The sequence below is a fragment of the Ctenopharyngodon idella genome, chromosome 16, assembly GCF_019924925.1.
Source record: "Ctenopharyngodon idella isolate HZGC_01 chromosome 16, HZGC01, whole genome shotgun sequence".
Classification (NCBI taxonomy): Eukaryota; Metazoa; Chordata; class Actinopteri; order Cypriniformes; family Xenocyprididae; genus Ctenopharyngodon; species Ctenopharyngodon idella.
Genome location: NC_067235.1, coordinates 11,509,640 through 11,523,063, shown reverse-complemented (window position 1 = coordinate 11,523,063; position 13,424 = coordinate 11,509,640). Strand labels below are relative to the sequence as shown.

At 37.4% G+C, this 13,424-nt stretch overlaps 2 protein-coding genes, 1 long non-coding RNA gene and 1 other non-coding gene across 5 annotated transcripts; 2 read left to right on the top strand and 2 right to left on the bottom strand.

Moving 5' to 3' along the window:
* Positions 1–731: 731 nt before the first annotated feature.
* On the top strand, positions 732–2,380 carry LOC127497871 (uncharacterized). Its single transcript, XR_007925679.1, has 2 exons — positions 732–1,093; positions 1,137–2,380. It is a non-coding gene; the product is annotated as an uncharacterized LOC127497871 (long non-coding RNA).
* Positions 2,004–10,833, bottom strand: nop2 (NOP2 nucleolar protein homolog (yeast)). Of its 2 annotated transcripts, XM_051866632.1 has the most exons (16): positions 10,677–10,833; positions 10,061–10,188; positions 9,885–9,924; positions 9,727–9,785; positions 9,413–9,645; positions 8,777–9,005; positions 8,469–8,668; positions 8,069–8,158; positions 5,885–5,972; positions 5,634–5,774; positions 5,226–5,365; positions 4,971–5,060; positions 4,746–4,868; positions 3,103–3,200; positions 2,829–2,965; positions 2,004–2,732 (listed from the first exon to the last, which is right to left on the bottom strand). In XM_051866632.1, exons 2-16 carry the CDS (start codon positions 10,164–10,166, stop codon positions 2,290–2,292), a joined length of 2,217 nt encoding a protein of 738 aa, XP_051722592.1. In that variant the 5' UTR covers positions 10,167–10,188; positions 10,677–10,833; the 3' UTR covers positions 2,004–2,289. The 2 variants fall into 2 exon arrangements, with proteins under 2 accessions (XP_051722592.1, XP_051722593.1); XM_051866633.1 differs by lacking the exons at positions 9,885–9,924; positions 10,061–10,188; positions 10,677–10,833 and having other exon boundaries at positions 9,413–9,647; positions 9,728–9,785.
* Positions 8,237–8,376, bottom strand: LOC127498005 (small nucleolar RNA SNORA29). Its single transcript, XR_007925750.1, has one exon. It is a non-coding gene; the product is annotated as a small nucleolar RNA SNORA29 (small nucleolar RNA).
* Positions 10,834–11,068: 235 nt separating the features above from the next.
* On the top strand, positions 11,069–12,033 carry gtf3c6 (general transcription factor IIIC, polypeptide 6, alpha). The gene has a single exon (XM_051866636.1). The coding sequence runs from the start codon at positions 11,217–11,219 to the stop codon at positions 11,949–11,951; it is 735 nt and encodes a 244-aa protein (XP_051722596.1). The 5' UTR covers positions 11,069–11,216; the 3' UTR covers positions 11,952–12,033.
* Positions 12,034–13,424: the final 1,391 nt, after the last annotated feature.

The window sequence follows — 13,424 nt, the reverse complement described above, 5'->3', positions numbered from 1 at the left end:
CAACTAATGTGCGAAAACATTTAGAAAAACAAAAAAACAAAAAAGGAAATTATATCACTGCCGACCCTCATGTGACCATTGCTAGCTAGTAACTGTAGTCCATTACTGATTGCAAAATACATGATGAAAATTGTAGTTAGGAATGTAGGCAATTACAATTACACACAATTTAGGTAATGCACTGCCCGGCCAAAAAAAAAGTTTGGATTTAAATAGGCAAATGTTTAAGAGTCTATGATTAAATCATTATTGCTTTGATTATTATGCTTCTAGCATGTTATATGTTAGGCAACAGTTCTTCTAACCCTGACTGATGGTGTGTGTAACTTTTCATTTTTTAAACAACCATGTTGGAAGACACATCATGGCCATATTCCAGGATGACAATGTCAAGATTCATCAGGCTCAAATTGTGAAAGAATAGTTGGGAGAGAGCATGAAGAATCATTTTCACACATGAATTGGCACCTCTGAGACCAGACCTTAAATTCATTGAAAGTCTTTGGGATGTGCTGGAGGAGACTTTACAGAGTGCTCACCTCTTGCATTGTCAATACAAGATCTTGACCAAAAATTGACTCACCTCTTGATGGAAATAACATCACAACATCTATTTCCATCAAGAGGTGCATCTATTTTTGGTCAAGGTCTTGTATTGACAGTGCAACATTATGGATTATGCTACTCAACTTTGCAAAAGAGAAACAAACAAACAAAAAAAGCCTCGAGAGTGCACACTTTCACTGCATGTCAGGTTTAAAGCCCCAAAAATGTATTTAGTTGATGAATCTTAAAATTGGTATAAAATTTTACAAAAAGTTTATGAAAATTATTGTGTACCCTCATCTGTATTCAATGTATAAGAAAAATGTTACCACTTTTTACTTGACGATTACACTACATGACAATTTTATTTTATTATTTTTTTTTATTTTTTATTTTTTTTAAGTTTTTCAAAACCATACAAACATTTCTAAGAACTTGTCATTGACCATTTATGATTACGGGTTTGTTCAAATGAACAATACAAATAGTGTTACCTGTCTTAGTAAGCACCATTAACTAACCTGAAAACGTTAGTGTGGAAATACTGGTGAAACACAGTAAGCGAAAACTCATCTGTACAGTACAAAAAGGGAGAAGCAATTCTTATTAAAGATAGACTGGACGCTCCTACCCCTGCAATCATATGTGCAGGTGATCATGATAATTACCCTTCTACAATACCACTTAATCAGTGGGGTGTCAAACTAGTCTGATCTAAACTGCTTTCCCTACAGGCCTGCTGAATGGCTTCGTTTACCCTTCAGGCACAACCTTAAATTATCTCCTTGCATGTAATCACTGCAATGTGATTAAAATAAACGCTTTGCCTACACATGCACTACATTTCAACAGAATTAACAGCTTTGGGAGGAACAAGTGGTGATAATTGTGGTGTTTTGGGCCATCTTTTGTGGAGACAGAAGGATCTCATGCAAGCACAGAGAAAACATCGCAGTTCAGAGGGTATGAGCTCAGGGCTTCGCAACGCACAATACGATAAATGCGTTGCCATGCCTACACAGGCACTGGGCCAAAAGGGTGGGAAGAAAGATCGCACACAGCTGAAGTTCATCTACTGAACGTTTTAGCCATTTGAACCTGAAGAAAACTTTTTACGCGTTGATAAATGTTCTGTGGCGGGAGCGAAGCGATGTGAAAAGTGAAGTCAATAGGCTTTGCTGTATAGCAGTCGTGATGCACTCAGGCTCAAAGGAAGATTTCACTTCTACCTCAACAGTTTTTGATCTGATTTCTGAGGTGATGTTCTGAGAGGCTGAAAGGAAAGGTCAGGTTATGACAAGCCGAGAAACGTCATTTCAGGCACTCTCTTCCAAAGAAGGCAATAACCGAAGTACATTAAGGTTTCAGACTTCACTTTTTCAGACACCATACCTTTTTTTTGAAAATTTCTTTTTAATAGGTATGAGGAAAAAAAAAAAAAAAAACAGACCACATACTCACATTCAGTTAAAGGTTTCTTTTTCAAAACAAAATCCATTAAAATGGACAATATACATTTATAACACTTGTACCACAAGTTTAAAGAAAACCTTGCGGTAAAGTAATAAGGTTGACAAAAGTATTGAGAAGCAAGATAAATACACAAAATCATTGTGTACATTTCTGAAGGATGATCTTTGAGTCCCCAAGAGCAGGCTGGGATTGGTTTAACTTCTTGTGTCAAACCACAGACAGATCCCAGTCCTGACCATACAGGTCCATGTCAATTCATAGCAATGAATCTCACTGGCCACTTTCTTGTCCAAGCATCTTTTTTAACTTTTTAAATTTGTTTTTCCCTATTCTTTTCTTCCTCAAATTCCTCCTTTTCGCTTTGCTTTTCTTCTCAAACTGGCTCCCCTTCTCCTTTTCTACCCCTTTCGTTGAATCTCCATTCTGTTCTTTTACCTTCTGCTTTTTGTCAGGTCTCTCAACCTTTTTGGATGCTTCACCATCTAACTTGGCAATTTTGGCTTTTTTGGGACCATCAGCTTTTTTATTCTGAGATTTCACTCCAGCTTTCTTTGTGATGATGGGCGGCTCAGATCTTTTCTGGTTTAATTTCTGCTTCTTGCCCATGTTGCTTTTCGCTGGAGTTGAAGCGGGCTTCTGTTCCTTAGATTCTGGCTTTTGGATCTGCGCCGATGAGGCTGCAGTCTCCATTTTTGTAGATTCTACTTCATTTTCTGAAAAAAAAAAAAAAAAAAATAAATAAATATTGAAACGCTACATTCAGATAGCAAATAAACAAGTTGTGTAAAACATGGGAAATAAGTACGTACCTGTTTCTTTTGGTGCTGTAGGGATGGTGTTAGACAGCTTCTTTAGCTTGGCCACAAAAAATCCATCCATGTTGTGGGAATGAGGGTAGAATCGGCGAGACAGTTTCAGAGAAGGATGGAAACGTCTCTGTTTGAATCTGTGGAAAAGAGATCTTATTTTCTAAGTGCACTTCATAATTTATTACGCTTTCTCAGGCAAACTCACTCATGTAACTCAATTTCTGGGAGAAAAGCCTTTATTATTGTAGATGGATCTCAAATAAGGCCTCATTACCTGGTGAATCCCTCCTTGCCAAAGTCTAGTCCAGTGGGGACCAGCTTAACATTTCTCTTCTTCAGAGCGTAGTCCACCACCCACTCATTCTCCTCAACCTATGGAGAAGACAAAATTAAATCTTAATAAGAAATTCACTTCAAAAAATGAGCATATTTAGGAGGACATAAAATGCAATCATCCAGACATTTCCATAGGTTTTCATACAATTACTCTCCATCCATCTCTTCCACCTTTCCTCTAAATGTCGCATTATAACGCTGATTTAAAATGCAATATCTGGATCAGTCCAGATCAAATCAGACAATTAAAAAGGTTTTTGCTGCACCAACTTAGATTTAGCTCATAGGTTGCTTATTTGTTGTTGGTGGTAAAACTAAGGTCTGTCAAATATTTATTGTAGATTCTAACACTTTCAGGCCTCTGAAGTATTCATTATTTCCAGGCCAAAAGTCTCATGTGGGAAGCCATGTTCAGGGTATGATATCTCAAGTATTGTGATTGCTGGCCTCTATGGAATTGGTCATTTGTTCCAGTCAAGCACAAATGGTTTTCAGTCTCCTCTGAGACACAAATATTTTCATTAAATGTGAGATATTAACACTTGGAATCCTTTGGAGAATCTTGGAAAGCTCCAAGGACAAACATTACTCTTCAAAAGTTTGGGTTCCATATAATTTCTTTTTAAAGAAATTGATATTTTTATTCAGCAAGGATACATTAAATTGATCAAGTGTGACAGTAAAGACATTTACAATGTTACAAAAGATTTCTATTTCAAATAAATGCTGTTCTTTTGAACTTTCTACTCATCAAATCATCCTGAAAAATGTCTCATATGGAAGCATATTGGTAGCAATATTCAATTTGAAATGTAATATGCAAAATTGCAATGCAACATGTAAAATGACAATGTATTTCTGTATTTAATTTTACATTTTCCATACGTGCAACATTTGGAGTAAAATTATCACTCAAATTCAATGATATAATTTACATTTTCTATTTATATAATTTAAATACATATTTTAACGTTTTATTAGTTGCAAAATTAAAATGAAAATGTAACAAATTATTAGATATGTTCAAGCAAAAATTGTAGCAAAATTATAACTTAATTGTTTGTTTTTTTTTTGTTCTTAATTGCATTTACACTCACAGTTAAGACACTTGCGATTGCATTTTTATTAATTATCATGCGATGTAGCAAAACTTAATGTGGATTAGAAAATGCATTTTGAGCTGATCATGTTCCCGTCACGCCCTTTTTACTGTATTTATGCTCAAATAAATGCAGCCTTAGTAAGCATAAAAGACTTCTTTCAAAAACATTAAAAATAATCGTACCAATCCCAAATTTTTGTAGTAGTGGTAGTGTAAGTCTTCAAACCTAATTTTTCATATATAAAACTAATATTTAATATATAAACCTAAAATTTTGTTTATTGTAGTTTTATTGAAATAACTATTCTTCAGTTACCAATGTGCAAAAAATAAGTTATTAAATATCAGATATGTTCTGCATACTGGATATCAAACTAAAATAATGAGATCATTTTTTAATTAATAAATTAAATCAAACTGTATTGGTCAAAAAAAAAAAAAATAAATAAATTATCAATTTGACTTCGTGTGCAACTCACCATAATAGAGCATGTGCAGTAAATAAGGTATCCGCCAGATGAAGAATCAGCATTGACAGAGTCAATAGCTGACAGGATGAGCTCCTTCTGCAGGTGAGCCGAGCGAAGAATATCAGCCTCATCCTGAGAAAGAGAAATATTTCAGAATTCTGAATGTGCAAAAACTAAACAAATCCTTCAGAAGCTGAAAAGAATGAAAACAGGTGACTTTCAGAACAGAATTACCTTGCTAGTTTTAACTGCCGGATCTTTGGAAATGACTCCTGTACCTGAGCAAGGAGCATCCAAAAGCACTCTGTCGAAACCTCCCATCACCTACAATACAAAATACAACACCTCAGAATAGACATGCATATGGGAATGTACAGAAAACTAATACATATACCAAAAACAAAACAGAATATTTCATTCTCAGTTAACCATGTTGTCATTAAAAATGTTTTTTTCTAAGACAGAAAATGAAAAAAGGATGATGCAGACCTTTGGGAATTGTCTGCCGTCATAGTTGCAGATGACCGCGTTAGTGACACCGAGACGATGGATGTTTCCCACCACACTCTTCAGTCTGTCTGCATTAGCGTCATTAGCCACAATCATGCCTGTGTTCCTCATGAGCTGAGCTGAATCACACAAAAGATACACATTTTAGCTTAACACACACTCCAAAAACATTTCCTGATGCTTACTTTTTTTACATAACATTGTAGAAAGGCAATAATGTGCATTATTTCTACATGACTTTTATTCTTTGGTGTATTTTGTGACAATAAATTTCTGTGCCAATTAAAAAAAAAAAAAAAAAAAAAAAAAAAAAAAAAGACACCGAGATGAGCCGCTTTACAAAAACACAGCAGTTGGTGTCACTGCCATGGAGAAGCATATGCTCACCCATATATGTGGTCTTGCCTCCTGGAGCAGCACTCATGTCTAACACTGACTCCCCCTCCTGGGGAGACAGCGCCATTACAGGAAGAAATGATGATGCACCTTGAAGCATGTACTGGCCTGCCAAATATTCTGGAGTTGCTCCTGTATGAATGAGAGAATTACAATTATCACGCTTAAAATTAACACTTACAATCACCAGTAATCAAGATTGAAGAAAAACAAAGTTATTTTAAAATGACACTGGAACTGACCTATGGGAACAGAAGAGTCATAGATAACCAGCCCTACTTTGGACCATTTCCCCAATGGATCCAGGTTTACTCCTCTGTTAATCAAAGCCTGTGTTAAAAAAACAAGCTGTTACAACCAGAAGCCATTTCTCAACCAAACTGGCATGCGTTAATGGCATTTTGGGATTGTTTACACCTGTTATTAAAGTCTGTTTCGGGTGTTTCAATCAGAAGTGGGCAGACAGGATGCTTGGTACATTCTTAAAAATAAAGGTTCTAAAAGGTTTTTTTTTTTTTGCAGTGATGCCATAGAAGAACCATTTTTTGCTTCCCCAAAGAACCGTTCTGTGAACAGGTCTTAAAAGAACCTCTTTTCTTAGAGTAAATAACATTTTAAAAATCTTTTGTGGAATAGAAATGTTATTTATGGAACTATAGATGTCAATAAAGTACTTTTATTTTTAAGTGTGTAATAAAATGAGTCTCAAACGCATCTCATGTGACCACTTGTCTCAAATTTTCAAAAAAAGTCAGCATAAAATGAAAATTCACTATTTTGCAAGTGCATAGACCTATTGCGAACGATTCATCTAGCATGCTTCATTTTGTTTTGACCTTGTAATGTTAAATTAAAATGTCGTAACTGCCTGCCCGCCACAATCGACTCACATTCATATTTTAGTGCAAACATTCACATCTCAAAATCAAATCTACAACTGAAGCATAAAACCAAGTCCTCACCCTACATTTTTTCTTTTTCAACAATCCATTAATCAATAATTAATTATCCAATCCAAAAAAATCTCTTGCTACTTACATTTCATCGCGACTTTAAGGTGCGGTTATAATTAACTTTTGCACTGTGAAATTTCATGAGCGAAATCCAATCAATCGGAGTCTGTGTAACCAGACATTTCGTGAGGGCAAAATTTCCCCATGCAGATTTTGCATTTGGTTCAAGTTTATTGAACTTTGACACAAACTTGCCATCCTGACCAAGAGAAAGCTGCTTGTGCATTGTCACGTTATTAACTGTTAATACATTAACAAATTTAATCTTACAGAAAATTTCTAAAGATTATTTCGAGCGAGAGGCTTGAATATTTAAAGTCCTATTTTAATCAAACATTGGATCTGCACACTTCACGTGAGAAACCTTGTGCTTGTATACAGGTGCACCATTTTTTCTTAAAGCAAAACATAGCTAGGAGGTCGTAAGCTCTCCATAAAGTAGGGCAAGTGTACTTGTGGAGCCTTAGGTCAGCTTGACTATGGAGTTATGCCCGGTCAAATGGGGAAATTTAACCGGGCATAACTCGGGAACCAAGCCAACTTAAGGCTCCATACTCCGGGCATGGGGGGCCCACTAGGAGAGCCTCCTAACCCCAGAGTGTGGAGCCCCAACTCGGCTTCCTTCCTGAGATACACCTGGTCAAACTTCCACATTTGACCGGCATAACTCCATAGTCAAGCCGACTTAAGGCTCCACACTCCTGGTGTAGGGGGCCCACTAGTAGACCCAAGTAAACCCAGAGTATGGAGCCCCAGCTCATCTTGGCTCCCGAGATACACCCTGTCAAACTTCCGGCTTGACTCCAGATACAACTCTAGAGTCAAGCCAACTTAAGACTGCAGACCACCGGTTTATTTGAAACACATACAGGCTTAAATGGTGCCAAAGTACCATTAAGCCCATTCCAGACTTCTGACTTCATTCATAAAATATCTTAATTTCATATTCTAAAATGTACATCAACTAATTAATACTTTTTCAAATGAGATATGAATCTTACATTAACAAATTATTTCTCTTATAAACCATGTCAATATCTCTGAAAAACAAATACGAATATTTTTCAACTAAGTTTAATGGTGCAAAGCATCAAGTTAAAAGTAACTTAGTGCTTGTTTATGTCAAAACTAGGCTAAGTTGTAACTTGCAAACAGCTGGTGCAACCGGCCCCTGGGCATTTACCTTATTCAAATCAATTACCTTATGGGAATTAACTTTGATTTCAAGACACATACAGATGCAGTAGCATTTAACAAATACGAGGTAACATGCGTTTGACTGTAATGACGTTTTCATTATCACATTTTGAAATCCATATTTAGCACAATTCAATCACAAACCAGGTGTAAATTGGGCCTCTGATAAAAAAAAATATCACAACATTTTGGAAAAAGAAAGAAGATTTTCCAGACCTGAGCCAAGTCTCTCCTTCTGGTTTTCAGGGTGTTGGTTCTGATGGTGACTGGTCGGTGAATTTCATTTGCCTCAAGAAAATCAATCAGCTGAAATTGAAAATTGTATTTGTATATCAATCAACACATACAAAACCTTTCCAAAGTTTTACAAAGAATTGTTTTCTGATATAGATGTACTGCCAATTCATATAGAAGTGGAAGGGGTGTGACCATCCACCTCTTCTGATCTTGACAGAGTTGCTTTATCCTGTTAGCATAGCCACACACCTTGTGAGGAAGCAGATGGGTGGTACTACAACAGGAAGCATCTACACTTCAGCAATTTGTAATAAATGCTGTCACACAAAGTTTCTCATCATCACAGACTAAAAAAACAAGAGCACATACAAGCACACACCTCAGAGAGAGAGAAAAGGTCCATGAGTTTGCTGATGAGGAACTCGTTGTAGCTGTAATAGGTGCAGAGGTCAGAGCGCAGCAGAGAGAGATACTCCGATCTCGCCTTGCCCTTCTCTCTCTTCTCACTGAAGTGAGACAGCACATCCACATTATCTTTGATCCTCTGATGGATGGTCTGCAGGTCCATTAGTAAAAGACCTACATACATGCAAGATGGAGGGCAGCAGGTTAAAATACACCTCTAGATCAAATAAGAACTGGGAGGCTGTGGAAATCTGTAGTTTGATGACATAAACTTGGACTCACCTTCCTTGGCTCTCTCCGCCGCAGCAGGGAGTTTGAATTGTTCCGACTCATCAATATTTGCCTGCACAGTATCCTCTTCCTCCTCATCTTCCTTTAAATCACCCTTTTCCTCTTTTTCCTCTTCTTCGTCATCATCTTCATCATCATCATCATCATCATCATCATCATCCTCTGGTTTCATGCTTGCTTGTTTTTTCTGTTTTCTTGCAGCTTTCTCTATTGGCAGAAGCTAACAGGGCAAAGGATGATGGGACACAATAAGGAATTGGCTAGAATTCTATGCTGACTGTTTTTTAAATATATATAGTATAGAACAGTATGTAACGACAGACATTTCAAACAGTAATATTTATCATAACCTCACTACATCGTATAATTCTGAAGTAAATGTAATTATATTGCATTTTAAAACCAATTTTGAGTCTTAAATCTTGGCAGTCTGATTAAATATTATCTCACTTGGAAACAGAAAGTCAAGCATCCCATTGTGGGATACAGTATTTTGTGCTCCAAACTTCACATTTATCAAAAGTAGTAGGACATCCGAATGTCCTTTTATCCGGAGAAATTTGACATACTGTGCAAAAGTAGTATGCTATTGACATTTGACAAAGGTCAAAATCTTTAATTTCATACCTCTTCTCCATCACTGTCTTGTTCATCCCCTTCATCAGCACCATAGTCATCCACCATATCTTCATCATCATCATCCTCATCCATTCCCTTGTGATCCAAGCCCTCGACATCATCATCATCATCATCATCATCTTCTTCCCATTGACTGTCACTGTCCTCATCTTCCTCACACTGTTCAATCTTCCGTTTCCTCTGTGCTGGTGTGAGCCATTCACTATTCTCATCTGAGAATCCTGCAATAAATATGAATTGATTTACAAATTCAACGGTGTATAAACATTGTCACTCCATTTTATTTTTATACATTTATGTACCTTTTTTGGGCTTTTCCTCTTGTTTGGGTGCTTTGGTCACTTGAGTTCTCTTTACAGCTCTGTCAAAATGTATTATTAATAATAATAATAATAAGACAAGTTATAGTCAGAGAGTTAAAAAAAAAAAAAAGGCTCCCCCAAACAAAAAATAATTTTACCGTTTTCTTGCTCTGCTTGAAAGTTTTTTGGGCCCATCATCTGTGAACAGAAGATAACCATTGTTATAACTTACATAATACATTGTAATAATGGTTATGAATCTATATTAATAATAAATGAATGAATAATAACACAAAGGCCAAAAAACAAATCACTCCAAGTATGTGTGATTTACCATCAACCAAAAACTTGGACAGCTCAGTTTCTGCTCCCTTCTGTTTCCTGGCCTTGCGTCCAGGTCCTCGTTTCACCTTAATGGTGGGATCCAACCTCCTGCCCATGATTGACACCTACAAAGTTGTTCTGGGGTAACAAGTAAAGTAATTAATTGAACAGATTTGACATTCTTGTTTTTTTTTTAACTTCTGTAAGGTTCGAAACAGAGAAACCAGTCCGGCGTGGGGGTTGCCATGTCCCATGTGGCTTTCATACTGTATGATAAACGCTTATGAAAACATAGTTATCTACACAATCCAATGCTTTCATTGTATTAAAATAGATGTCTGGCTTGTAATCGTGACAAATACAACTTTTACTTGGATAACTGGCAGTTTGATTGTCAGATAGGAGCGTGATGCGGCTTCCACAATTTAACACATGCTAACATTCATAAGGTTAATAATATGCAGGCCCATTGTGTTTATAATACTGCAGTAAATTCAATACCATGTTTAGATGGAATTCATTAGGTTGTATTCTGCGCACCATTTACTAGCACGCTGCAAACCATGAGACTAGCTTACAAGCGATTAACACAAAAAATTGTAACTGTAAACCCAACAGATACTTACTGTTTAACAAAAACAAGTTCTTACGATTACCCCGATCTTCTCTCGAACACTCCGAGAAATTTTAGTTTTAATTTACTAAAGTTGCCAGAGTACATGTGCCTCTCTCATGCTGCCGTGAACTAGCGCACATGTGACTTCAGCTGCACACGTTGGATTTCCGGAAGTTGTTAGCGATGCCCGATTGGTGAACGATTCATTCTTCGGAGTCGGATCTTTTCTAAATCCGTTGATTTTTTTTCTCAGTATTTTTAATTTTTAATTTACTTTAATAGCCGAACAACACAAACACAAACGTGTTTGTTTTTTTATTCATTTAAATATGAAAAAACGTTTCTAGCCAAAAGTACTGACTGATGAAAATGTTCAGAATGTCCAAGCTGAATTATGGTTGCAACAGACTGAAGTGGGACACATGAACGTACAATGAAGATTTTTATTTAAAAACTTTAAACCAGCAGCGAGTGGGTTTTGACGTAAAAGATGAATCGTTTTTGAACCGGTTCTTTAAACCGAACTGTTTGAAAGAACCGATTCGCGTAAATGAATCAGACACCGGATTACTACTTCCGTCGCGCACATTCTGCGAAAGCAATTCGCTACTTGAAGTTGTCGGAGAGCTTCAACTTTCGTAAATTAAAACTAAAATTTCTCGGAATTTGCATGAATACAACTACCCCTTCAGTCACTGCCATGGAGGACGAATGGGAGGAGGAGGAGCAGTTGGTTGTGGCGGAACTGTCTGGAATGATCAGCTCTGATCTACTCTCCAGTCGGCAGAGCACCTGTAAGATAGTGGACATTGACAGCGAGCAGCCCATGATGCAGGTGGGCCGGTATCTGTTCGCTGGAGAATACGAGGACGCCATCGGAACATGTGTGATTTTCGAAGAAGATGGTGCAGACTCTAAACCAGCCCTTAAATACAAATGTCACACCATGAAGAAACTGATGCTGCAGCGGACGTTTCTGTCCGAGAGGAAAGAGGACGAGCCCGTCTCTAACCGAATAGAGGTACTGGCTCTCCACGATGAAGAGTCGTTCGGCCGGAAGAGTGCAGTTTGTCACTACCTGGATCCGATAGACACAGAGAAATCGGTGCTAGATGAACCTAAAGATTGCGATGATCCAGAGATGAGCGACGAATCGGCGGATGAAATGGAAGAGACTGAGACTGACGCGGGAGCCACGCTTTTGGACAACTCCACTGAGGAGACGATGAACGCCAGCAGCTCTTCTGTACTGACTGCTATACAAGAAGGGGACGATGGCTCTTGAAAGACTGCTTGATTTCTGAGGATGTACAGACTGCGTCGTGTAAATATATGCTTTCTGGTTAATAAAAGTTTTGTATTTTGTAGTTCGGTATGGATATTTGTGCTATTTCCGTATTATTAACTGTTAGAAATAATAGTTGCATAAATAATTCTATGCACAACAGAACTATCTATCTTTATTTATTTGATATCACACACCTTATTGTTCTAAGACTTTAAAGGGGTGGTTGATTATGATTTCACGTTTTTAACTTTAGTTAGTGTGTAATGTTGCTGTTAGAGCATAAACAACATATGCAATGTTACCATGCCATCATTTTACTCCAAACTGCTTCACAAACGAGGGTCAACTCAACGCTGGATTTGCACAAAAGATTAACACCTGCTAGTTGATGAGTTGAATCAACTCCACAGCAACTACATACATTTATCCACTAACCGTTCAGAAATGTCCAGTTTCATTCTAACTTTTTCCTGAGTCTCTCCATCAGTGTCCGACTCCGGTTTGAACAATGTAAGGCTGAACACCGTTACTGACAATCCTCATTTTGGCTGCGTGAGATTCTTCAGCTTTGTTGCTGTTGAGCAACCGAAGCGCGAGCTGTTAAAGCTCCGCCCTCTTTTGGAAATAGGGCCGGGAGCACCAGCTCATTTGCATTTAAAGGGACACACACAAAAACGACAAATAGGGGCAAATTTGACAAGCTATAATAAATGATCTGTGGGGTATTTTGAGCTGAAATTTCAGACACATTCTGGGGACACCAGAGACTTATATTACATCTTGTAAAATGGGCATTATAAAACAGATAGTTCTGGCCCTTGATTCTGATTGGTTGAGCCGCGTTCGAAGTCGTTGTAAAATTCCCGAAAACATACAGCTGACCACATTACATGAGTATTGCTGCACCACCGAGTATGTTGCTGCCTGTCTTAGCAACCACTCTTAGCAAAGTAAACATGTTTGTTCATTATTGATTTTGTTCATTGAAGCTTACCTCATTACATAGAAGAGTATTGTGAGAGAGATATCGAGTGACCAAGTGTATTACCTGCATTCAGATTTAACATTTTCTTTCAGGTCAGTCCTATGTTCATGAATGTCCGCTGTGATCTTGTCCTTTTAACATTTAATAAGTTTTCCCGTGCCATGCTGACACTGACAGCACTGGTCAAAGCATTTGTCATTTGCGTCTTGTTCCGTGTTCACAACAAGTTTCAATATAAAAGTCTTTGCGACTTGATAGGATTCCAACGACGAGCAATTTGACTGTCCACACTAGACTTGACAATGGGAAGCGATAAAATCAATCAAAAACCACAGCCAATCAGAAGAGAGTGTGGGCGGGCTCTCTCGGCAAGAGCACAGCAGCCACAATGAAATAGGGAAGTACATAGTAAAATTCATAAATATTACACCATTTAAACATTATTTAAAGTACATACGGAGTGACTGAACCAATCTTTGTCATAG

Bases quoted from the DNA above. Each gene is read 5' to 3' on its own strand.
- gtf3c6 (XM_051866636.1), top strand. From the start codon at position 11,217: ATGAATCAGACACCGGATTACTACTTCCGTCGCGCACATTCTGCGAAA.
- nop2 (XM_051866632.1), bottom strand. From the start codon at position 10,166: ATGGGCAGGAGGTTGGATCCCACCATTAAGGTGAAACGAGGACCTGGA. The intron at 9,646-9,726 runs GTACATAAATGT...TATTTATTGCAG, and splicing joins AGAGGAAAAGCCCAAAAAAG to GATTCTCAGATGAGAATAGT. The intron at 2,966-3,102 runs GTAATGAGGCCT...TCTTTTCCACAG, and splicing joins GGCAAGGAGGGATTCACCAG to ATTCAAACAGAGACGTTTCC.